This window comes from Syngnathus acus, chromosome 10 (assembly GCF_901709675.1).
Source record: "Syngnathus acus chromosome 10, fSynAcu1.2, whole genome shotgun sequence".
NCBI classification, from domain to species: domain Eukaryota; kingdom Metazoa; phylum Chordata; class Actinopteri; order Syngnathiformes; family Syngnathidae; genus Syngnathus; species Syngnathus acus.
In genome coordinates this window covers 25,379,981-25,404,346 of record NC_051095.1, presented here as the reverse complement: position 1 = coordinate 25,404,346, position 24,366 = coordinate 25,379,981, and the positions used below count along the sequence as shown (strand labels likewise).

Here is a 24,366-nt window from a genome sequence, read left to right as displayed (position 1 = left end):
CATTCTATCTTGACAAATAGCTATGAAGCTGACAACAGAGTACAGCCTGTGGAATATACCTTTCATGCAAGCGCAGTATGAAATGCATACCAACCCAACAATCATTAGTGTACCAGGTTGTGTACAGATGTTTGTATTAATGGGCAAGCAAATTACCAATAGGCCTCTCGCAGCTTAAGCAGCCATCTTACATTGCCACTGTTACTGACCCCCCGAAAACATTGCCATAAATGCGTGTTTTAGGCTATAATCCTTTATCAGTGCTTCCCCAGTCATGAACCTCACCGCACGTCACTGTCCCAGACTTATGTTTCAACTGTACACGGTGTCATTTTCGCCATAGAGACAAAAACTAACGTGAAAACACCGCGGGGAAATTAATGGATTTGTTAGGCCGCTGAAATGATTGGCAACGTAAGATGGCCGCCGGCGGCTTCGGCTTCACTCCTCCGGCGCGAGGCCTGTAGTTCTCGGCTGTTCCGACATACGAACTGACATACTGTACTGTTCATTAGTTTGAACAGCACATGAAGAAACGCTTGGTTACTGTCGATCGAACTTGCCTTTGCTCACTTGTTTTGCATTTGTGTCAATGAATGAATTTCATACGAGTATTTACTATAATTTTGGTTTTACTAATAGGGCGGGTACGACGAGTGTGTTCCGACCTGCGTGCATTTTTGTGTTACTATGACGTCATAGGACTACTACGGCTTGCAGTTCAAGCTGCCAATTTCGGAGTTGCCCAGAAGATAGCAGTAATGTAACATTAGCTACCGCAATACACAGAACTGTGACAAATACTAAGTCATCCAACCTTGTGACCATAGCTCATTTGGCTCCGTTACTCTGATACGTCAACAAGTCCACCATATTGAAGGTGTCAGCAGACCATGAACTTCGTTAAAAGATAGTAAACAAAGTGCAATGATGTTAATGCCTTTCGTTCACCGATCCCCGTGGCACACGCAATTTCATATATTTCTTCATAAATCACACGAACAAGAGCGTGTGATTTTGAATACGATGATTTTGCCCAGACTGCTCGCTACTAGTGGTATTAATGAAACGCTAAGTGATGACAAGTAGATTTTTTGTCGACAATACAAGTTCATGAAGCATTACTAGAAATTATAACCACAGCCTGCACCGTGCCACGTCCAATATGGCGGCCACGTTGACTTACAGTTCAGAATCAAAGATCGACATGACATCCTATTTAGTCTGGATGGTTGCTGACTGTGAATCTGTTCTATCAATAAATTCGCCGCAAGACAACTACGTTTGTACACAAAGTGAGGTAATGTTAATTATTACTTTCTTATAGAAACATATCTGCGGGTTTACTTTAATTGACATATTACTTAACCCAACCCACACTCGGGGTACTGAAAATCTTAGCGAGAGCAACGCTTAAGCTACTCGTAGCTCAAAATGAATGTTGGATAACGAACATAGTTTCACTCCACGCGGAAATAATGTTTGAACGTTGTTCGTTCAACCGGAAGCGTAGGGACCTGCGCGTAAAAGATACTGACTTGCATTCAGAGCAGGAATTTGCGTTGTAGTATTGCGGATGTATCTGTCCGTAAATCGTACCCATTAACCATACGCGTTAACTTATCATTTTCTTGAAGCATTTTGGCATGTTCGTATTCTTTGTTCATCCTTCTGGTGTTTTAACCTCTTGCGCTCTGAGCAGTCGAGCTGTGTATACTGTTGTCTCGCAAATAAGTGCAGTTACGGTAGTTAGGCTCATTGCGAATTCAGATTAAAGGTCACCTAAGTTATTTCAACTGACCTTGTGCGTGACAATGTTAAATCTGGCTACTTGCTCTCGCAGTTTGTGTGATTACTGACTATTTTTCGGACCAACCGTCTTTGGCTTGGCTAACAAGTTGTTGTGAGTCAGGAGTGCAGAATTGCAACACTTTAACACTTGATTTTACGTTACATTTTCACGTTTCTTTCTGTTCAGATGCCTGTTGCTGGTCCATGGGTGTGAGTCGACTGGATGTATTTTACAGAAGGCTCCTCCTCAGCAAACTCTTCATTGGGGGGTGGGGAAAGCCTGAAGATCTCAAGAGGTAATGAGGAAATTATGCCAAGATTCTTTTGGTTGTGTGCCATTGTTGACCGCCTCTATACACATACCTATATACCAGTGGTCACCAAACTACGGCCCGCGGGCCGGATACGGCCCACGGGACCGTTTAATCCGGCCCGCCAACCCTGAACAAATTGTATTATTAAACTTTTTTTTTTGGTCATTTTGCCTGCAATGACTGCGTTTCCCCAGTAGATGGGGAAGCGCTCGCCTGCGCATTTACTACCGGAAGCCGTGTCAGAAAGCTCGGTGCACACTCACAAGTGCGTGTACGTACTCAGTAGTACGGACATGGCGCACTCGCGCTCTATTTGTATCAGTCCCGAATTTAGAGCGTGGGCTGTGACGACAGCATTCTTGTAATTCGCGCGCTGAGCTTTCAGATGCAGTTTTGCGCTAAAGCCACCCACAAACCTTCCCCTGGAATCCTTCCATTAAAATGAGTCGCCCAAGGAAAAGCAAGGTGGACACAGTGCCGAGCGTTTAAAAGAGAGTGGCCAATTTGGCTCGACGTACGCGACGTGACGTTCAGCCACATGAACGTCAACATCAACCCGTCACAGATCGAGGTAAACGGACCAACACCTCGGATCTCGCCTAAGAATTGCCACAACAAATTTTACTCCAGACTATGACGCACTAGCAAACTTTAACAAAAAAGACAGCGGTGTCTACAAGCCTACTGGAACCTACAAAAGGATTATAAGGAAGGAACACAATAACTTTAAGAGACTGCTCATATGTGTCAGAGAGATTCTGCTCTGACAACTGAGCTGAACTTTTATCTGTTAAGATTGTGCATGGCACAACAGAAAGTTAATGTTCCATGGCTTTTTTTTCTATGAGGAACCCAGAGAGAGTTATTTAGTTATTATTTATTTCCTGTTTTTTCTGTGAAGAACTCAGAGAGGGTTATTTAGTTATTATTTATTTCATTAATAGTGTTATTATTTGTTTCCTGACTTTTTTTCTGTAAAGAACCTGGAAAGGGTTATTAAATAACCGTTATTTGGTTATATGTGGCTTTCTGGAAAACAATAAATTTTTTAAGCTCCCCTACGATCGTCACACTTTTTCTGTTACAAACTGACACCGGCCCCCCATCAGAGAAGGGAAAAGTTATGTGGCCCTCACAGGAAAAGGTTTGGGGACCCCTGCTATATACCATCTCAAACCCTACTTTTAATGTAAGAGAGCCGATGCAATATGTGTCATCACACTTCTTAAATGTGTGGTGGACTCGAGAAATCCATATTATTAGCCTAATACCGTATTGGCCCGAATATAAGACAATGTTTTTTGCATTGAAATAAGTGAAAAAGTGGGGGTCGTTGACATGCTGTATTTCTGTCTTGCAGAACCACACACACACACACACACACACACCCCACAAACCACACACACACACCCTTCACACAATACCTTTTTGCCAGTTTGCCTGTATGCCCCTATGAGCCACAGTGCCTGTTACGTTTTTGCCAATAATTCAGTAAAGCAATCAAAACGGAACCACGTCTTCCCTCCTGTGTTCTGACCGACACCCGGGGGCGAAAAGAGCATAACCATCCGAGCCAACCCCCTATACAGTCCTCAGGCTCCCCAACAATAGCGGTAGCAGTTTGCATTATTTTATTGCAATGTTTTTCCTTATTCAGATTTGTTTCAAGACTACAGTTACAGTTAGACTTCACTTTGATGGTTAATGCAGCTATTGCAATTTTGTTGTTTTATCACAGTAGATTGGTTTATTTACATTTTAAAAACCAGAAGCCATTCATTTACAAATGTGATTGCACTTTAGTTTACATATTTAAATGTTCAGATATTAAGATGTGATAGACAGTTTTTTTATGATTTGAATGAGGCAAAATAACATGCTTTTTCTCTCGAATATATTGTTATAATCATTTGTTTCAGATGTACTGTAATTATTTTCTGTATAAAAATTAAATTTGGTGTTCTAAAAGTATTTTTTTCAAACTTGAGTCAAAAAGTCTTTTTTCAAACTTGAGTCTTGAAAAAGAGTGGGTCGTCTTATTATCAGGGTCGTCTTATATTCGGGCCAATACGGTAATTTACCATCACTAAAATAAATAATAATATGTTTGCTAAAATATTGTTTTACTTTGGTTTGTTTTTCTCAGAGCAGATCCTCTCTCACCCAGGTCATAATTTGCATAGTTTGAATCAAGGCAACCAGGGATGTCTTCTTTGTTGAATTTGTTGTATATTTCTCATGTTCAAAACATTCAAATGTGCTATTGGGCAAACAATATTGAAATCTCTGAAAAATACTCCCAATCACTTTTTTTCCCTGTGACACAAGTAAACGTATTTGTTTGCATCTTGAAACAACAACTTGCAAAACAAACTGCTGCCATCGTGTAAACATTATACAGCTAAACATATAATGTAAGGTTCTTAACGGTCATACCAACGTAAAGACAATTTATCCAATACAACACAATATATACTTTCCAAACTTTAATGAGAAATGACAAAGCCATGCGCCATGTTTTTAATATATGTACGTATGTTTGTAAAAACATTTGATAATGAGAATAAATCATGGTACTGCATTAGTTCTCTGAGTTGTTGCTGATAATAAGAAATGGAGCAAATAGATTTGTACTGATGTTCAACTTCTGGGGCTGTGCTCTACAGAATTTTTGAGTTCCGTAAGGTCATTGCAGACAGAGAGAGTTGTAAGTCTCTGGTGCCCAAGGACTATCCGGTTTCAATTAACAAGGTAGTGCAGCTTCTCTCTTTACAAGTGTGGTGTTTCTGTTGTTTTTTTAAAATATATATCTAGAGGTGTGTTCTTTGCATTTTTTGCACAGACAGAGGCACATGCTGATTGTTACATCCATGACGGTGTCTTCATTTCACCTTTGGAGCACTTAGTACCTGGAATCCTGCCAACGGAGGCTGTGAAAGCAAGGTAATAAACCTGATACATTCCAACAGGAGCTGACATGACATCGATACATCACAACAGGAGCTGACATGACATTTGTATACATGTGCACAATTTAATCTATAGTCATTTGAAGTGATTCAAACTAAAAGTTGTGCACAGATTTTAAAAGCATTCAGTGTTGAGAAATAATAACATACTTAGTCCCTTTTTGCTACAGAGCAGCCAGCTCAATACAATACAATACAATACAATACAATACAATACAATACAATACAACTTTATTATATAGATCATTTTATAACAGCCACAGCTATAACAAAGCCCTTAACAGATAAAATAATGATACAACTACAAAGACAGTACACCTGATCCTCAATTTTACATAACGTAATTTTCGGACTAAAAGTCGCTCCAGAGTACAAGTCGCATCAGCCATAAAATGCCCAAAAAAGTGAAAAAAAACCATATATAAGTCGCTCCGGAGTATAAGTCGCATTTTGGGGGGCAATTTATTCGACAAAATCCAACACCAAGAACAGACATGAACGAGCAACAGGCTAAACGATAGGTATGCTAACGTGACAAACACAAACAAAGAGCTGAGAACGGGCCTGACGTAACATTCAGAGTTATAAAAAAAACTATTACATAAATAACACGTTTATAAAACCATCTGTGTCACTCCAATTCATTAAATCCATCGATCGTCCTTTGTCAACAATGGGTGCGCGCCGCTGACGGCGCTTGCACTTCAAAATATTCCACAGGCCCATATAACGATATATAAATTAGATATCAAATAACTATTATATAAGCAACAATATTATCAAACCATCTGTGCACTCTAAATCATTAAATCCATCGATCAAATTCCTCGTCCTTTGTCAACAACGCCGCGCGTGCGCCCTGACGTCAGCCTCGTCGTTATTCCACAGATCTAGTATATAACTAGATTGTAGCGTTAACAAAGTACAAGGAAAGACGTGGGTTTGGTAAACGGCTATTTATTTAACAAAACAAACTTCCAGGCGTGTGGCGGCGTGGACTTCCAGCCACGGAGGTGGAAGAGAGATCCATAGAATAGGACCGGGCGTGCGTAAAAGCCATGACCGAGCGCCATCCACCGTCCCCGGACAGCCACCCGGCCGAGCGCCGGCCCCCGACTTCTATCCACGGAGGTGAAAGAGAGCTCCATAGAGTAGGACCGGGCGTGCGTAAAAGCCATGTCCGAGCCCCATCCACCGTCCCTGGACAGCCACCCGGCCGAGCGCCGGCCCCCGACTTCAATCCACGGAGGTGAAAGAGAGCTCCGTAGAGTAGGACCGGGCGTGCGTAAAAGCCATAATAGTTTTTCAAACCTTCTGTGTCACTCCAAATCCTTAAATCCTTCAAACTCTTCGTCCTCCGTGTCACTTAGAAACAAAGCCGCTAATGATTAGAGATGCACCGATCCGATATCTGGATCGGATATCGGCCCCGATATCAACAAAATTGATGGATCGGGTATCGGAAAATGCAGCCGATCTGTGAGCCGATCCTTTCCTTAATCTATTGGGACGCGGGCTACGTCATACGTCAGCAGCACGTGTGCCGCGGGACGCGGCTACGTCATACGTCAGCAGCACGTGTGCCGCATCCACGAGAGTTTTCTAAACAAACGCAAACATGGAGCGAACGAAAGAGTCAGCTGTGTGGAGGTACTTTAAACTGAACACGCCAACTAGCTCGACGGCAGTTTGTAATGTCCGCAAAGCTAATGTTGCCAGGGGTGGTGGTAGTACTGCCAGTTATAGTACTAGTACTAAGCGGAGCTTGTTTTCAGGGAGCACTTCTCATTGCTGCTTAAATGAGCATTTAGACTCTAAATTTTAGAGCATCAACAGGTCATGAGTGATGTGGAACGGCACCTAATGTTTACATGTTTACTATTTATTTTAATATTTGGTTACTGTGTGCTTGATCACCCTTTCTATATTTGCCCAGTGCAGTTTCAGCTGCAACATTTGTATTTATTTTTTTAAGAAGTTTGTATCCTAATTTACTTGAATTTAAATGCTGATACACTTTATTGCTGCTGTTGCACAATTTTTGTTACAAATAAATAGTTCATTGCATGAATCTGCTTTATCTTGTTACATTTTGTCTTAGAAATGAACTGTGTAGTCATGCCTGATGCCATTGCCTTTAGTCTTTTCTGTTCCACATGTAGAGGTATGTAGCTTGTTAAGTCAACCATAATATCGGATCGGTATCGGGTATCGACCGATACGCAAAGCCACGGCATCGGTATCGGTATCGAAACTGAAAAAGTCGGATCGGTGCATCTCTACTAATGATGCCGGTAGTACGTGGGGCCCTTCGTCATCTTCGTCATCCCGTGATCAATCTTTGTCCTTTTTGTAACAAACCGCCACGCCGCGTCGCGCTGCTGACGTCACTTGAAATTCAAATTACAGTAATCCCTTGCTACATCGCGGTTCGTTTAGCGCGGCTTCACTTTTTTTTTTTTTTGAAATTTTTTGAAAAAAAACATAAGTCGCTCCTTATTATAAGTCGCCCCCCCACCCAAACTATGAAAAGAAACCGCGACTTATAGTCCGAAAATTACGGTAATTGCATACGTGACATGGTTGCTGCAATGCAATGCCCCAAACAACTATCATGGCTGCAATACTGCTATCTAAAGTGTTTTTATGGATACTACACAAGATGCTGTGCTGTCGTATGTCACCCTTTAATTAGTACAGTGAAAGTGACTAAAACCTGCTGCATATTCTATAAGGAATTTATAGCAAAACGCTTGTAATGGCCAATGGATGGCAGCAAATCACTTTTTCTATTAAAAATGGCTATTGCATGTCTCAATGAAGCTCGTCCCACAGTTCAACATAGTGCTTGGCCCCCAAAATGCCAACAGATTTGGACTTTTGACGATTGTAGATTTCTTTTTTTAGTGTTTAATCACCTAATCACCAATAAAAATTTGCTAATGCCAAATTGTGAACATGCAGAAATTCACAGTACATGTTCTTCCACTATTATATATAAAGTAATTGTAATATTATAGTTATCATGACTAAGCCATGAACTATATAGAAATTCAAGGCCAACGCTGATTTTCAGGAGAGAAAGAAAAATACGGTTGACCGATTAATCGGTCAATGTAATTAAAACAATATTGCTATTACGGTCATGTGTGTGAATGTATTCACTATTTCTATATTTGAAAAAGAATAATTTTTGAATGTGATTCATCTTTATTTGGGTACAAGTGCAAATAGACTTCATTTTTAATGTGTGTGCGTGCGTGTGTCATAAATTATGTAAAATGAGCAGCAAGTTGGCCAAGAAGATAAAATGAACACGTTTCTAATGTTCCTAATTTAATTGACACATCAATATTTTCAGGTTCCAGTTTATAGTGCCTAAAAGATGGCAGAGCAACAGACCAGTATGCATTCACTTAGCTGGGACTGGGGATCATGTAAGTTGTTTTCCTCACCAAAGTTTTTAACCCACTTGTACATGTCATTTTAACCTGATGTTGTCGTTGTAGTTTTTCTGGCGCAGAAGGACCCTGATGGCCAGGCCTATGGTCAAAGAAGCAGGGATGGCTTCTCTACTTTTGGAGAACCCTTATTATATCCTTCTGCTGCTTTTGCACACTAACAATGTTTTATGCAACATGTTAACATAAGTTGCAGTTCCCAAGTTTTTGTTATTATTGAGATGTAGTTTTCCCGTTTCAAATCTGCCTGATCTCTACTACAGTTCAAGTTTTTTCACAAGAGCTGCCCTATTTTTATGCAGTTTATCATTGATTTATTTTTAAAATTGAGTGGGTTGCCCTCTGACTGAATCCTGTGTGCTGGACTTTTACCCATCTTTCGATTTCCAAAAATGTTATCTCTTAACTCTCAGTTTCACATGGCTATCGAAAACCAAAAGACCAGTTGTAAGTTTGAACTTTTTTACTCACTGAAACAGACAACCTTTCCACACTCATTCCCATCTACAGTATGGAAAGTTTAATATTCAATGGACCAATGTTTTTTTTTTTCTTTAAGAGGAAGCTAAAGCACACTCCGTCCGAGAGAGTTTTGATGAGAATAAATTAAGAATGACCATGAAATACCATTCAACCGATTAACACTGCAGTATAGGGATAATTCGAATGACTTTTAGAATAAGGTATACACGAGCACACATTCTTGTGTTTGGATTGTGGCTGAATCTAATGGCAGTTTCTGCAAATAGAGAGTCATGTGTGATTTTCTGTTTTTTAGGCGGTCCTGCCTAAAGAATGTGTCAGACCTGTTTGTGATGGGTGGCGCTCTGATTTTGGAGTCATCTGTGCTTCTCCATTGGCTTGAGAGTGAGGGCTACTCACCTGTTGGAATGACCGGTATCTCCATGGGAGGATACGTAAGTGACATACCGTAATTTTCGGACTATAAGTCGCGTTTTTTTTTCATAGTTTGGGTGGGGGGGGGGGGGGGCGATATATAATCAGGAGCGATTTACCGTAATTTCCGGACTATAAACCGCACCGGACTATAAGCCGCACCAGCTAAAATCCGGGGATATTTCCGTTTTTTTCTTATATATACCGTAATTTTCGGACTATAAGTCGCACCGGAGTATAAGTCGCACCAGCCATAAAATGCCCAAAAAAGTGAAAAAAAAACATATATAAGTCGCTCCGGAGTATAAGTCGCATTTGGGGGGGCAATTTATTCGACAAAATCCAACACCAAGAACAGTCATGAACGAGCAACAACAGGCTAAACAATAGGTATGCTAACGTGACATAAACACAAACTAAGAGCTGAGAACGGCCCTGACGTAAAATTCAGAGTTATTCAAAAAACTATTACATAAATAACACGTTAATAAAACCATCTGTCACTCCAATTCATTAAATCCATCAATCGTCCTTTGTCAACAATGCGTGCGCGCCGCTGACGCTCTTGCACTTCAAAATATTCCACAGGCCCATATAACGATATATAAATTATATATCAAATAACTATTATATAAGCAATAATGTTATCAAACCATCTGTGCACTCTAAATCATTAAATCCATCGATCAAATTCCTCATCCTTTGTCAACGCCGCGCGTGCACCCTGACGTCAGCCTCGTCGTTATTCCACAGATCTAGTATATAACTAGATTGTAGCGTTAACAAAGTTCAAGGAAAGACGTGGGTTTGGTAAACGGCTCTTTATTTAACAAAACAAACTTACAGGCGTGTGGCGGCGTGGACTTCCAGCCACGGAAGAGGAAGAGAGCTCCATATAATAGGACCGGGCGTGCGTAAAAGCCATGACCGAGCCCCATCCACCGTCCTCGGACAGCCACCCGGCTGAGCGCCGGCCCTCGACTTCCATCCACGGAGGTGAAAGACAGCTCGGTAGAGGAGGACCGGGCGTGCGTAAAAGCATTGTCCGAGCCCCATCCACCGTCCCTGGACGAGTCGATCTTTGTCCTTTATGTAAACTGCTGACGCGCGACGTCGCGTCGCGCTGCTGATGATCACTCGACGGAGCTCTCTTTCACTTTCGTGGATTGAAGTCGGGCGCCGGCGCTCGGCCGGGTGGCTGTCCAGGGACGGTGGATGGGGCTCGGACAATGCTTTTACGCACGCCCGGTCCGACTCTACCGAGCTGTCTTTCACCTCCGTGGATGGAAGTCGAGGGCCGGCGCTCAGCCGGGTGGCTGTCCGAGGACGGTGGAATTGTATGGAGCTCTCTTCCTCTTCCGTGGCTGGAAGTCCACGCCGCCACACGCCTGTAAGTTTGTTTTGTTAAATAAAGAGCCGTTTACCAAACCCACGTCTTTCCTTGAACTTTGTTAACGCTACAATATAGTTATATAGTAGATCTGTGGAATAACGACGAGGCAGCGCGGCGGTTGTTTACATAAAGGACAAAGACGAGCTGCTGCTGACGCGACGTCGCGCTGCTGTCGTCACTCGAAATTCAAATTACAGTAATCCCTTGCTACATTGCGGTTCGTTTATCGCGGTTTCATTTTATTTTATTTTTTTGAAATTTTTTGAGAAAAAAAAACCACATAAGTCGCTCCTGAGTATAAGTCGCCCCCCCACCCAAACTATGAAAAAAACCGCGACTTATAGTCTGAAAATTACGGTATAAGCCGCACCGGACTATAAGCCGCACGTGCACACGAGTTTTTTACAAAGAAAGACAGTACACAGAAAGCCTTTTTAAAGTTTTAATAACATACTTTAACATGTCTTTCTAAACATTGCCTGTGACGCAGCAGTAGTACCGCAGCAACACGGAAGTGTGCACGCGAGTTATTAACAAAGAAAGACTGGACACAGAAAGCTTTTTTAAAGTTTTAATAACATACCTTAACATTTCTTTCCAAACACTGCCTGCGACGGGGCAGTAATACCGCAGCAACACGGAAGTAACACAGCACTAATAGGGTTTGATTAAATAAAACATACCGGTAAAAGTCACTGAGACGCGGCGGTAACACAGCAGCAACACGGTAGCACAGCACTAACAGGGCTGATTAAAAAAGCATACAAGTAAAAGTAAAAAAAAGAGCTTCATCGTCTTCATCTTCCTCCTGTGCATTGAAACCATCGAAGTCTTCCGATTGGAATAGCGTTAGTTATCCTTTGCCACACACTTTCTCAGTATCTCTTTCGTCGTCGGTTTTATGCATTTCTTCTAGCATTTTCCATGATGAGGGTCTGTTCATGCTAATTTTATTCATGCACGAAGCGCTAAATTACATTAAACTAGCGAGCGACACGTATAGCTCCAGAGTAGACGGGACCACGAAATAAAGAAAAGGGTGACGCAACACAATGTCATCAACATCGACTGCCTTTAGCTTAAAAGCGGCATCATATGCATTTCTTTTGTCCCCTGTAATGACGGTTTGTGTATAAAAGCTTCCTTTCAGTAATGTCCGTCTTGATCTCGTTCTGTCTCTTCTTTGTGTGAATTATACGGCACTATTTGCCTGGCGGATGGACATGCGATCAACACACCACTTTTCTCCCCAGTGACCGTGTCCATATATCCCTCCGCCCAGCAAAGCGGTGCCGCACAACAGCGGTCCACAGCCTTTTTACAAGTGTATAAAAGTGATCAAGTCATCACAAAAATCACGGAAATAATCATATATAAGCCCCCTATAATGATGGTTTGTGTATAAAAGCTTCCTTTCAGTAATGTCCGTCTTGATCTCGTTCTGTCTCATCTTTATGTAAATTTTACGGCACTATTTGCCTGGCGGATGGACATGCGATCAACACACCACTTTTCTCCCCAGTGACCATGTCATATCCCTCCGCCCAGCAAAGCGGTGCTGCACAACAGCAGTCCACAGCCTTTTTACGAGTGTATAAAAGTAATCAAGTCGTCACAAAAATCACGGAAAAAATCATATATAAGCCCCCCATAATGACGGTTTGTGTATAAAAGCTTCCTTTCAGTATTGTCCGTCTTGATCTCGTTCTGTCTCATCTTTGTGTAAATTTTACGGCACTATTTGCCTGGCGGATGGACATGCGATCAACACACCACTTTTCTCCCCAGTGTCATACATCCCTCCGCCCAGCAAAGCGGTGCCGCACAACAGCGGTCCACAGCCTTTTTACGAGTGTATAAAAGTGATCAAGTCATCACAAAAATCACGGAAAAAATCCTATATAAACCGCACCGGACTATAAGCCGCAAAATGTGTTTGTTTTTCAAAAATTTTCAAAAAAAAAAAAAAAAGTGAAACCGCAATAAACGAACCGCGATGTAGCAAGGGATTACCGTTTTTTTTTCATGTATAATGCGCAAAATTTAACTAATTTATTGTCCTAAAATCTTGGGTGCGTATTATACATGGGTACAACAATTTTTGAAGAAAATCTCCCTCGAAATAAAACTTGAAATCACCTTTCTTCTTGTTTGTTGTCAATCGCGCATCGCATTCAGCCATCCTGCCCAACACACTTAGTCAGTAAAATTCATAATTGACGACACATCGTTTGATGCGATGATGCAATCCTTGATGGTGTGTTATTGTCAAATATTGTTTGTTTTTTAATCTCCATCGCAGACCGGATATCATATGGAGGCCGCCATTACAGTATGCGCAGAACGGATGCGCAAGACACGTCAGCTATATAAAGAGCGAGAGTTCAGTTTTCTTCCTATTAGTTTCAATCAGCAAATAACAAAATGCGTATTACAGGTAATATTTTATTTCACAACACTTTGCCTTGTTCCTTTCCTCTCTGCTGTTCACTTCAAACACGCTCCATACGAACACAATGCTCTCGTATCAGACGCTTGCTCGATCACCTGCTCGTTTGCTGTCACAATGTACCCTACACAAATCCGAAAAATTTCTCCGCTATCGAGTTTGCTAGCGCATGCGCAGTGATACTGACCGGCAGAATAACATCCGGTTGTTCCCAAAGATGATCTTTTTTCTGAAATAATTTTACGTTTACGGACTTAAGTAGGAGTCAAAATTTGGGTGCGTATTATACATGGGTACAGGCTTTTTTCCAGCATCGACATGCCATTTTTAGGGTGCGTATTATACATGAAAAAAACCGGTACTGTAATTTGAATTTCAAGTGACGTCAGCAGCGCGACGCGGCGTGGCGGTTGTTTACAGAAAGGACAAAGATTGATCACGGGATGACGAAGATGACGAAGGGCCCCACGTACTGCCGGCATCATTAGCGGCTTTGTTTCTAAGTTAGACGGAGGACGAAGAGTTTGAAGGATTTAAGGATTTGGAGTGACACAGAAGGTTTGAAAAACTATTATGGCTTTTACGCACGCCCGGTCCTACTCTACGGAGCTCTCTTTCACCTCCGTGGATGGAAGTCGAGGGCCGGCGCTCGGCCGGGTGGCTGTCCGGGAACGGTGGATGGGGCTCGGTCATGGCTTTTACGCACGCCCGGTCCTATTCTATGGATCTCTCTTCCACCTCCGTGGCTGGAAGTCCACGCCGCCGCACGCCTGGAAGTTTGTTTTGTTAAATAAAGAGCCGTTTACCAAACCCACGTCTTTCCTTGTACTTTGTTAACGCTACAATCTAGTTATATACTAGATCTGTGGAATAACGACGAGGCTGACGTCAGGGTGCACGCGCGGCGTTGACAAAGGATGAGGAATTTGATCGATGGATTTAATGATTTAGAGTGCACAGATGGTTTGATAATATTATTGCTTATATAATAGTTATTTGATATCTAATTTATATATCGTTATATGGGCCTGTGGAATATTTTGAAGTGCAAGCGCCGTCAGTGGCGCGCACCCATTGTTGACAAAGGACGATCGATGGATTTAATGAATTGGAGTGACACGGATGGTTTTATAAACGTGTTATTTATGTAATAGTTTTTTTTAATAACTCTGAATGTTACGTCAGGCCCGTTCTCAGCTCTTTGTTTGTGTTTATGTCACGTTAGCATACCTATCATTTAGCCTGTTGTTGCTCGTTCATGTCTGTTCTTGGTGTTGGATTTTGTCGAATAAATACCCCCCCAAAATGCGACTTGTGCTCCGGAGCGACTTATATATGTTTTTTTTTCACTTTTTTGGGCATTTTATGGCTGATGCGACTTGTACTCCGGAGCGACTTTTAGTCCGAAAATTACGGTAATCATCCCACGTTCTGTCATGAGAATCACTGAAGGTCATCTTCCTTTGTTTACCTGACAGTTTGGTAAAATGAAATGTTTAGAAAAAAACTCATTCAATGGTTCAAGCATTTCTAGTAACACCAATGGAAAGTAGGATTGTGACTGACAAATTGCGTAGCAGCTAATATAAAAACAACAACAAGGCTAATGAGTGGTAAAGCAAAGCTTCAGTTTGCTTGGGAACATAAAGTTTGGACGAATAAGTCCGGCAGGATTTAATGTTTTCTATAGCGACTGGCATGTCAATGTAAGAAGAGGGGCAATTGAAATGAGGCAAACATTAAACTGCTTGTCCACTAACTAAGGTCCGATGACAAAGTGAAGTATGAAGATTTTTCCACTTGTGTGTTTCCCCCCTTGTCTAATGGCACATGCTAGATCACCAGGTAGTACACACAGATGATGACAGTAATATGGTATTTTGTTTGTGTCAAGATGTCGTCCTTAGCAGTGACTAATTGGCCGAAGCCTATCCCTCTGATTCCCTGTCTGTCATGGTCCACTGCCTCGAGTGTCTTCACCACGGTAATCCACACACTCTTACTAGCTAAGGTGGAGATGTCAAAGGGGAAGTCACTCCCAAAATTTGGATCTGTGGAATACAAATTAAATGGGCAAAATCCACCTGTTATCCATCTCAGAGGGCGGCCATTTTCCCACTTGCTGTCGACGGCTCGCCGGTTTTCTGAAGTTGATTCGTGATTGGTTGTGACCTGAGACCTGGCAACTCATTTCAATCAACAGCAAGTGGCAAAATGGCTGCCTCTTGAGATGGACAGAAACGGTTGAATTTTGCTGTTTAAAACATATTCCACAAATGTAATATTAATCAGAATGCCATGTTTAGATTTGTAGGGGCACATACAACATATTATTGTAAAGACTTTTTAGGATTGACTTCTTCTTTAACATTAGTAATTTTGGAGTTGAAATTCATTAAACTCACAATTCTGTGAAAAAGATAATGATCCCCATGACGATTTTCATGTTCACCAGCCTGTGTCCGATCGAATGCATTATTTTCCTCCCTGCAAGTTGACAAGATGCACTCATTCCCCAACCCTAACTCATGGAAGACACTCATCTTGTTGCAAATACATTTGAAGAACAGTTAAGTCTTGAATTTCTGTTTCTTCCTTTTTGTGTTTTTCATGTCTGTATAGGGTGTGCTAAGTAAAGCAGTGAATTGGTCGGAGCTGGAGAAGCAATATGCTATCAATTCAGTGTATGAAGAAGAGATCATTAAGCTGTTGGAGTATTGTGGGGTTTGTTGACAGTTTTTTTTCCTTGCATACAACAACCAATAAGTACACTGGTCAACAGCAAATTTTAACCAAAGATTGCTTCATGTGTCCCTATATGTATTTTAGGGCTGCTCAATTAATCAAATTTTAATCATAATCATGATTTTGACTCCAGAAGATCTCAAAATTGATATAATCGACAGGTTTTCTCTTCTTGGACTTCAAAATAAAACCCCGCTAAACACACTAGTAAATGAGGCTTAAATAGGCGGGGGAAAAGGGGGAAAGGATTTGGCAATCTCTGTCACAGTCGCATGGCGCGATGACGAGACGAAATATAAACTGAACAAGTTCATTTTAAACTTTGTGAACTGAACTTTGAACTAGTTTGTGTAGAAAAAGAACTTTCCCAACACTGTTAACAGGAGACAGGATGTTCAATAAATACTGTTGCAAACATGTTCAATAAATGCTTTCGCAATTTCAAAAACATAATCATGCAAATAATCGTGATTTCAATATTGAACAGAATAATCGTGATTATAATTTTTACCCATAATCGACCAGCCCTAATGTGTTTTTGAAGCTGATTTAAAAAAAAAAGGTCAGGTTTTTGAGAGATGTTTTAATTTTGGGGGTTTTAGGTTTGACCGATAACAGCTTGCACAATACATATACACATACATAAATTTTTTATCATGCGTTGTAAATAATGTGTACAATATTTCAGAATAAAAACCATAAAAAGTTGATTAATCCTGTTGTTTCAGCAGCTCACACAGACCGCAAGATTCACACATTAAAAATCCAAAGGAAAAATCGTCATCATAAACCTTGTGCATTGAATAGTCTAATAACAGCTGGAATGAAAATATTTCTGAAATACTCAGACTTGCACTTTGGTGCCATCAGTCTGTGACTGAAGATGCTGCCATTGATCACCTCCAAGGCATGAAGAGGGTGGGCAGGTTAGAAACCACTTCCACCTTGGTGTCCCTGATAGTGATGGTTGAGCTCTTCTCCTCCTTCGCCCTAAAATCCACAATCATCTCCTTAGTTTTTATAATGTTAAGGATGACATGATTGTGTTCACTCCAGTCGATAAACTTTGTGCTAATTTCCTGGTACTCCTCGTCGACTCCTCTGATCTGGCCGACAACTGCTGTATCATTTGAAAATTTCTGAAGAAAGCAGTTGCTGGTATTCTGCTGAAAATCCGTTGTATAGATGGCATAAAGAAACAGTGCCAGCACTGTTTCCCGTGGTGCTCTCATGATACTTGAGATGATATTTGAAGTGGAGTTCTGAAGACGCACAATCTGTGGTCTACAGGAGAGATAGTCCACACACCACTGGAGCAAAAATGCATCCGCCCTGATTCGAGTTACATTTTCATCCAGCAGCACAGGACAGATAGTATTAAATGCACTCGTAAAGTCAAAAGATTAACCTCACAGAGGCATCACCTATATCCTGGTGTGCATAAGGCCAGGGGCAGCAGATAGAGGAGGGCATCTTCAAGACTAATATTACATGTAGAACTGTCCATGTGATGTGCTACACTGGTTTGGATGTAAGGGAGAATCAACCTCTAACACTTAATAATGTGAGAGGTGTGGGCTACTAGCATATCGTGCGTAACACTCTTCTAACCCTTCTACAGTCTACAATTTTCATACATACACCACTCAACTCACTTATGTGTTACTGAAACTAATCCGTAATTCATAAATATTGCTAAATGTATTACTATTAGGGGTGTAAATCGCGGGTTTTGTCACGATACGATATCATATCGATACAAAGAACCACGATACGATATTTGCCGATATCTTAAAGCCTGCTGTGATTCATTCACGATACATCACGATATAGTGCTCTACGATCGATATAGAACAATATCCTGATTTATAACAATTCATACGCAAAATCAACAAGGTACTGCAAACTCTTTATTTAGGAAATTACAAGAGTATTGTAGTATACAAAGTGCTTATTTTAACACTGAACTTTATCAAATTCCTATATTTTTTCTCATGTAAGTAAGTAAAGAAAAATGAATATTCTTTCTTTTTTTGTAATACCATTAACTTTAAAGTGCATCTTTTCTTTGGAATCCAAAGTGCTTCCAAACGAATGACTTGAAGCCCAAAGGGGAGCGAATTTCCTCGTCTTCTTGGACACTAGCCATAGCACCAGCCCAGGAGCTGCGTAGTTGTCGGCTCCCCTTTCACGTGCCTGCTCTGCTCACAACACAACACGCCGCGCACTGCTCCCGGAAAGAGGAAGCAAGCAACAATGAACTGGATTTCAAAATAAAGTCGCGTCTAATGTCCGAGGTCAAAAACGGGCGATATAGATCGATGTTTACGTTTAGCATCGATGCCAACAAATCGTAGAGCATTATATCGATTAATCGATGTGTCTCGATGAATCGTTACACCCCTAATTACTATACTACACAGTACTCATCATATTCTTTGGATGTGCTAGATAAAAAAAGAGAGCAGATTCGAAAAAATAATATCTAGGGAAGTTTACTTGCATCGCTGATTAATTTTTTTTGTTGAAATCATGTTGACCGTTGTTGTAGAAGGATTTATATTTTGACATGTAAGCTAATCAGGTGTGTTTCCTTTGTTAGGCTGACTCCTTCAAGGTGGCTCAAAGGTTTGCCAAACATTCTTTAGAGCATGTACTAGACCAGCCTAGAGAGGACAACTTGTCAGTGGGCTGCTACTCCAGCGCAGGGGCAAAGGCAGGAATTGGGCCTGGCCTGTGGATCAGAGACGGAGTTGCTGGGCACCCTTTAGACACATTGTCAGTGGACAACACCAAGACAGGTTTAGACCCTTTACCAAGGTATTTGTTGCCAAAGTGACTTTTGTCATTCTGTATTCAGATGCACTTATGATACATTGCAAGTTGTACTTTTGGGATGCATATCTTTTCTTGGTAGATGTTCATAAGTCGTCGTTACTGTTTTTAAAGTGACTTCCAAGCAAACAAATCACTGATTGGGAACAAGGCGGATTCAGCCCCAATTGGTCGGCCATCATTACACAGTGAGTCGATAAGCTTCATGAAGGGAGTGATGGACGAGTGTACACACATGGCCAACTTCTCCGGTTAGTGCTAATGTACATGCAGTCATATGCAGAAATCTCATGCTTTCTTTTCACTTTACCTGATGAGTGCCCGCAATACATACGCATTTGGGCAAACATTTAATTCTCTTGTCCCAACTGCGAAATTATCCTTCTTTTTCTGTCCCCCCTAGTCCCCGTTGACACCAGTCTTATCGTCGTGGTTCAGGCCAAAGAGGACGCCTATATCCCTCGGACAGGGGTCCTCAGTCTACAGGAGATCTGGCCTGGATGTGAAGTTCGTTATCTGAATGGAGGACATATCAGTGCTTATCTTTTTAAACAGAACGTCTTCAGGTACCACCCACTACTTTGATAAACTTACAATCATAGGATGAAACGCTCCGTCGCATGTTAATGCAGTAGTCTTTTTCATTTGATGTTGAAAGAAGTGTTGTCAAACAAAATCTACCGTAATTTTCGGACTATAAGTCGCGTTTTTTTTCATAGTTTGGGTGGGGGGGCGACTTATAATACTTATGTTTTTTTTTCAAAAATTTTACAAAAAAAAAAAAAGTGAAACCGCGATAAACGAACCGCGATGTAGGGATTACTGTAATTTGGATTTCAAGTGACGTCAGCAGCGCGACGCGGCGTGGCACGGCGGTTGTTTACATAAAGGACAAAGATTGATCACGGGATGACGAAGATGACGAAGGGCCCCACGTACTACCGGCATCATTAGCGGCTTTGTTTCTAAGTGACACGGAGGACGAAGAGTTTGAAGGATTTAAGGATTTGGAGTGACACAGAAGGTTTGAAAAACTGTTATGGCTTTTACCCACGCCCGGTCCTACTCTACGGAGCTCTCTTTCACCTCCGTGGATTGAAGTCGGGGGCCGGCGCTCGGCCGGGTGGCTGTCCAGGGACGGTGGATGGGGCTCGGACATGGCTTTTACGCACGCCCGGTCCTACTCTACTGAGCTCTCTTTCACCTCCGTGGATGGAAGTCGAGGGCCGGCGCTCGGCCGGGTGGCTGTCCGGGGACGGTGGATGGGGCTCGGTCATGGCTTTTACGCACGCCCGGTCCTATTCTATGGATCTCTCTTCCACCTCCGTGGCTGGAAGTCCACGCTGCCACACGCCTGGAAGTTTGTTTTGTTAAATAAAGAGCCGTTTACCAAACCCACGTCTTTCCTTGTACTTTGTTAAGGCTACAATATAGTTATATACTAGATCTGTGGAATAACGACAAGGCTGACGTCAGGGCTCACGCGCGGCGTTGTTGACAAAGGACGAGGAATTTGATCGATGGATTTAATGATTTAGAGTGCACAGATGGTTTGATAATATTATTGCTTATATAATAGTTATTTGATTTCTAATTTATATATCGTTATATGGGCCTGTGGAATATTTTGAAGTGCAAGCGCCGTCAGCGGCGCGCACCCATTGTTGACAAAGGACGGTCGATGGATTTAATGAATTGAAGTGACACAGATGATTTTATAAACGTGTTATTTATGTAATAGTTTTTTTAAAATAACTCTGAATGTTACGTCAGGGCCGTTCTCAAAATGCGACTTATACTCCGGAGCGCACTAGTCCAGACAACCCTAATGGCATTCGGAATAGCTTGAACCGCACTCGGGCGGCGACTTGGGGCACAGAATCGCACCGCACTCAGGCGGCGACTTGGGGAACCGAATCGCACCGCACTCGGGCGGCGACTTGGGGAACCGAATCGCACCGCACTCGGGCGGCGACTTGGGGAACCGAATCGCACCGCACTCGGGCGGCGACTTGGGGAACCGAATCGCACCGCACTCGGGCGGCGACTTGGGGAACCGGATCGCACCGCACTCGGGCGGCGACTTGGGGAACCGAACCGCACCGCACTCGGGCGCCAACGAGGGGAACCGAACCGCACCGCACTCGGGCGGCGACGAGGGGAACCGAACCGCACCGCACTCGGGCGGCGACGAGGGGAACCGAACCGCACCGCACTCGGGCGGCGACGAGGGGAACCGAACCGCACCGCACTCGGGCGGCGACGAGGGGAACCGAACCGCACCGCACTCGGGCGGCGACGAGGGGAACCGAACCGCACCGCACTCTGGCGGCAACTCGGGGAAACAGAACCGCAATCGGCGGCAACTCGGGGAAACAGAACCGCAATCGGCGGCAACTCGGGGAAACAGAACCGCAAATCGGCGGCAACTCAGGGACAGAACCGCAAACGGCGGCAACTCAGGGACAGAACCGCGCTCGGCGGAAACTCGGAAAGTCAGAGCCGCAATCGGCGGCGGGTTGAAGTCCGGACCGCAATCAGCACCAATTGGAAGGCGGAGCTGTACGCAGCGGCAAGAGTCACCACGCGCTGCAGCAGTAGGGGTGGGGCCATGGACGATCGCGGGTCCGGCGCAGCTGGCTTGAATCTGGCGACCGCGAGTCTGATGACGTCGGGAGGCACTCCGATGGCGGCCGCGAGTCTGATGACGTCGGGAGGCACTCCGATGGCGGCCGCGAAGCCCATGGCGCTGGAACCTGCTCGGACGATGGACGTGGATCGGGCGTCGCTGGAGCGAAGTCCGATGGCGCTGGTACCTTCTCGGACGATGGACGTGGATCGGGCGTCGCAGTGGGAGCTGGTGGTGGAGGGAGGTCCAAGCGCTGGTCGCTGTGATGGTCGGAGCATTCTGTCAGGCTTCGGAGTGTAGAAATGGAGCGAGGCGACCAAGTGCAGCTTGGACCAGGGTTTATTGCAGGAACTTAAAAGACAGACCCGGCAAACTGACGTGACTAAACAACGAAACCAATAGGACTGATCGCCAAAACGTGAAACAAACGACAGGAACCAAACAACCGAGTGACAGTGAGACATGCATTGTCCACATCTCATGCAATGCTCCGACGGCGAGTGACACGCAAACAGAACTTAAATAAGACACAGGTAACGAGAGGCAGGTGCGTGTGATTACACTAATCAAGGGCACACAGGAAGGGAGGGGCGAGCACACAGACACACAGAAACGATGACAACCTATACACAGCAAAACTGGGGACGAGGCATGACAGGATTTTGTCGAATAAATTGCCCCCCAAAATGCGACTTATACTCCGGAGCGACTTATACCGTTTTTTTCCATGTATAATGCGCCCCCATGTATAATACGCACCCTAAAAATGGCATGTCAATGCTGGAAAAAAGCCTGTACCCATGTATAATACGCACGCGAATTTTGACTTTTTTTTTTTTTTTTAAGTCCCAATGATCGTCACACACGCATCTGGGTGTGGTGAAATTTGTCCTCTGCATTTGACCCATCCCCGTGTGATTTTGATCCATCCCCTGGGGGAGAGGGGAGCAGTGAGCAGCAGCGGCGCCGCGCTCGGGAATCATTTGGTGATCTAACCCCCCAATTCCAACCCTTAATGCTGAGTGCCAAGCAGGGAGGCAATGGGTCCCATTTTTATAGTCTTTGGTATGGTCTTAACTAGGCTGGATGTATTTTTTTTGTTGGCGTTGATTTCTCCGACTGCCCATAAAGGCACCACCGCGATCAGTTAGGTTAAAATGAAAAGAGAGGAAAGTGACGTGCGGACATGTGAAAAAGGCGGCTCTGTATGGGAGAGAAGTTGAAGAGGAATAAAAACACCCTTGGAAACCAAAACTTGCCCCTCGTCGTGACTCGGAGCCGCAACAAATGTTTCGGATTTGTGTAGGGTACATTGTGACAGCAAACGAGCAGGTGATCGAGCAAGCGTCTGATACGAGAGCATTGTGTTCGTATGGAGCGTGTTTGAAGTGAACAGCAAAGAAGAAAGGAACAAGGCAAAGTGTTGTGAAATAAAATATTACCTGTAATACGCATTTTGTTATTTGCTGATTGAAACTGCTAATTAAACTGTGAATTGAAACTAATAGGGAGAGAACTGAAGTCTTGCTCTTTATATAGCTGACGTGTCTTGCGCATCCGTTCTGCGCATCTGTAATGGCGGCCTCCGTATGATATCCGGTTTGCGATGGAGATTAAAAAACAAACAATATTTGACAATAACACACCATCAAGGATTGCACCATCGCATCAAACGATGTGTCGTCAATTATGAATTTTACTGACTAAGTGTGTTGGGCAGGATGGCTGAATGCGATGCGCGATTGACAACAAACAAGAAGAAAGGTGATTTCAAGTTTTATTTCGAGGGAGATTTGTCATGTCTCGTCCCCAGTTTTGCTATGTGTCTAGGTTGCCATAGTTTCTGTTCGCGTCGCCCCTCCCTTCCTGTGTCACCTCAATCAATGTAACGTGTTTTGTATTGAAGTCCTGTCTGCCCCTCGCTCACCGTCGGATCATTGCATGTGTTACTGTCATGATGTCTGTTTGGTTTCTGTTCCTGTCTTTGGTAATGTCACCCTGTCTTTTTGTTCCACGTCTTTGTCGGTTAGTCCTGTTGTTGGTTTTGTTGTACCATGATTTTCTTAAAAAAAAAAAAGAAAAAATGTAAATAAATTTGTACCCATGTATAATGCGCACCCCAGATTTTAGGACAATAAATTAGTTAAATTTTGCGCATTATACACGGAAAAAAACGGTATGTTTTTTTTCACTTTTTGGGCATTTTATTGCTGATGCGACTTGTACTCCGGAGCGACTCATAGTCTGAAAATTACGGTACTATAATTGTGGCTACTTCTCTTAGCATAGACGAGAGCGTACGTTCCAAAGTTTTGACACTGCGCTTACGACAAAAAGTCACTACTTTTTTGTGTTTTTTTTAAAAAATATTCTAATGGATTACTCTTTTTGCTTTTAGACAGGCCATCTATGATGCGTTCAACAGATTCTGCCTGAAGTATCCCCACCTTGTGTAGCCATGGAAACCCTAAAGGCCCTTAGCCCTGTAACAGTAGCTTGCACTGTGCTGGGTGTGTGTTTGCGTGAATTTTTTTCCTCCTTGTATACAGTACACAATACAGTTCTTCCAAACCGTCCACTTGCAACTTCTCTCTCAGCCTTGCTTTTTGGTTTGTCAAGTGATTGTGGCTATTTGTGGCTTCCCTAAAAGTGAAATAATTTGCCTATGTGAATCTTTTAAAGCATTTTAGACTGAATATGACTTACTGAATCATGTTTCCTGGCTGTCCGGGAACGGTCCGGGAACGGTGGATGGGGCTCGGTCATGGCTTTTACGCACGCCCGGTCCTATTCTATGGATCTCTCTTCCACCTCCGTGGCTGGAAGTCCACGCCGCCGCACGCCTGGAAGTTTGTTTTGTTAAATAAAGAGCCGTTTACCAAA

At 43.0% G+C, this 24,366-nt stretch overlaps 1 protein-coding gene across 4 annotated transcripts; it reads left to right on the top strand.

The window, feature by feature from the left end:
• Window positions 1-1,187: 1,187 nt before the first annotated feature.
• On the top strand, window positions 1,188-24,179 carry LOC119129519 (protein ABHD18-like). Of its 4 annotated transcripts, none has more exons than XM_037262866.1 (14): window positions 1,188-1,300; window positions 1,979-2,087; window positions 4,772-4,856; window positions 4,948-5,048; window positions 8,436-8,511; window positions 8,584-8,668; window positions 8,955-8,982; window positions 9,314-9,452; window positions 15,169-15,258; window positions 15,897-15,998; window positions 18,622-18,839; window positions 18,969-19,105; window positions 19,258-19,420; window positions 23,882-24,059. In XM_037262866.1, the coding sequence occupies exons 2-14, from the start codon at window positions 1,996-1,998 to the stop codon at window positions 23,937-23,939; spliced, it is 1,374 nt and encodes a 457-aa protein (XP_037118761.1). In that variant the 5' UTR covers window positions 1,188-1,300; window positions 1,979-1,995; the 3' UTR covers window positions 23,940-24,059. The 4 variants fall into 4 exon arrangements, with proteins under 4 accessions (XP_037118761.1, XP_037118760.1, XP_037118759.1 ...); XM_037262865.1 differs by having other exon boundaries at window positions 1,215-1,295; window positions 18,969-19,042; window positions 23,882-24,179; XM_037262864.1 differs by having other exon boundaries at window positions 1,220-1,295; window positions 23,882-24,179.
• Window positions 24,180-24,366: the final 187 nt, after the last annotated feature.

Bases quoted from the DNA above. Each gene is read 5' to 3' on its own strand.
- LOC119129519 (XM_037262864.1), top strand. From the start codon at position 1,229: ATGGTTGCTGACTGTGAATCTGTTCTATCAATAAATTCGCCGCAAGAC. The intron at 4,857-4,947 runs GTAGTGCAGCTT...TTTTTTGCACAG, and splicing joins ATCCGGTTTCAATTAACAAG to ACAGAGGCACATGCTGATTG. The intron at 5,049-8,435 runs GTAATAAACCTG...CAATATTTTCAG, and splicing joins ACGGAGGCTGTGAAAGCAAG to GTTCCAGTTTATAGTGCCTA.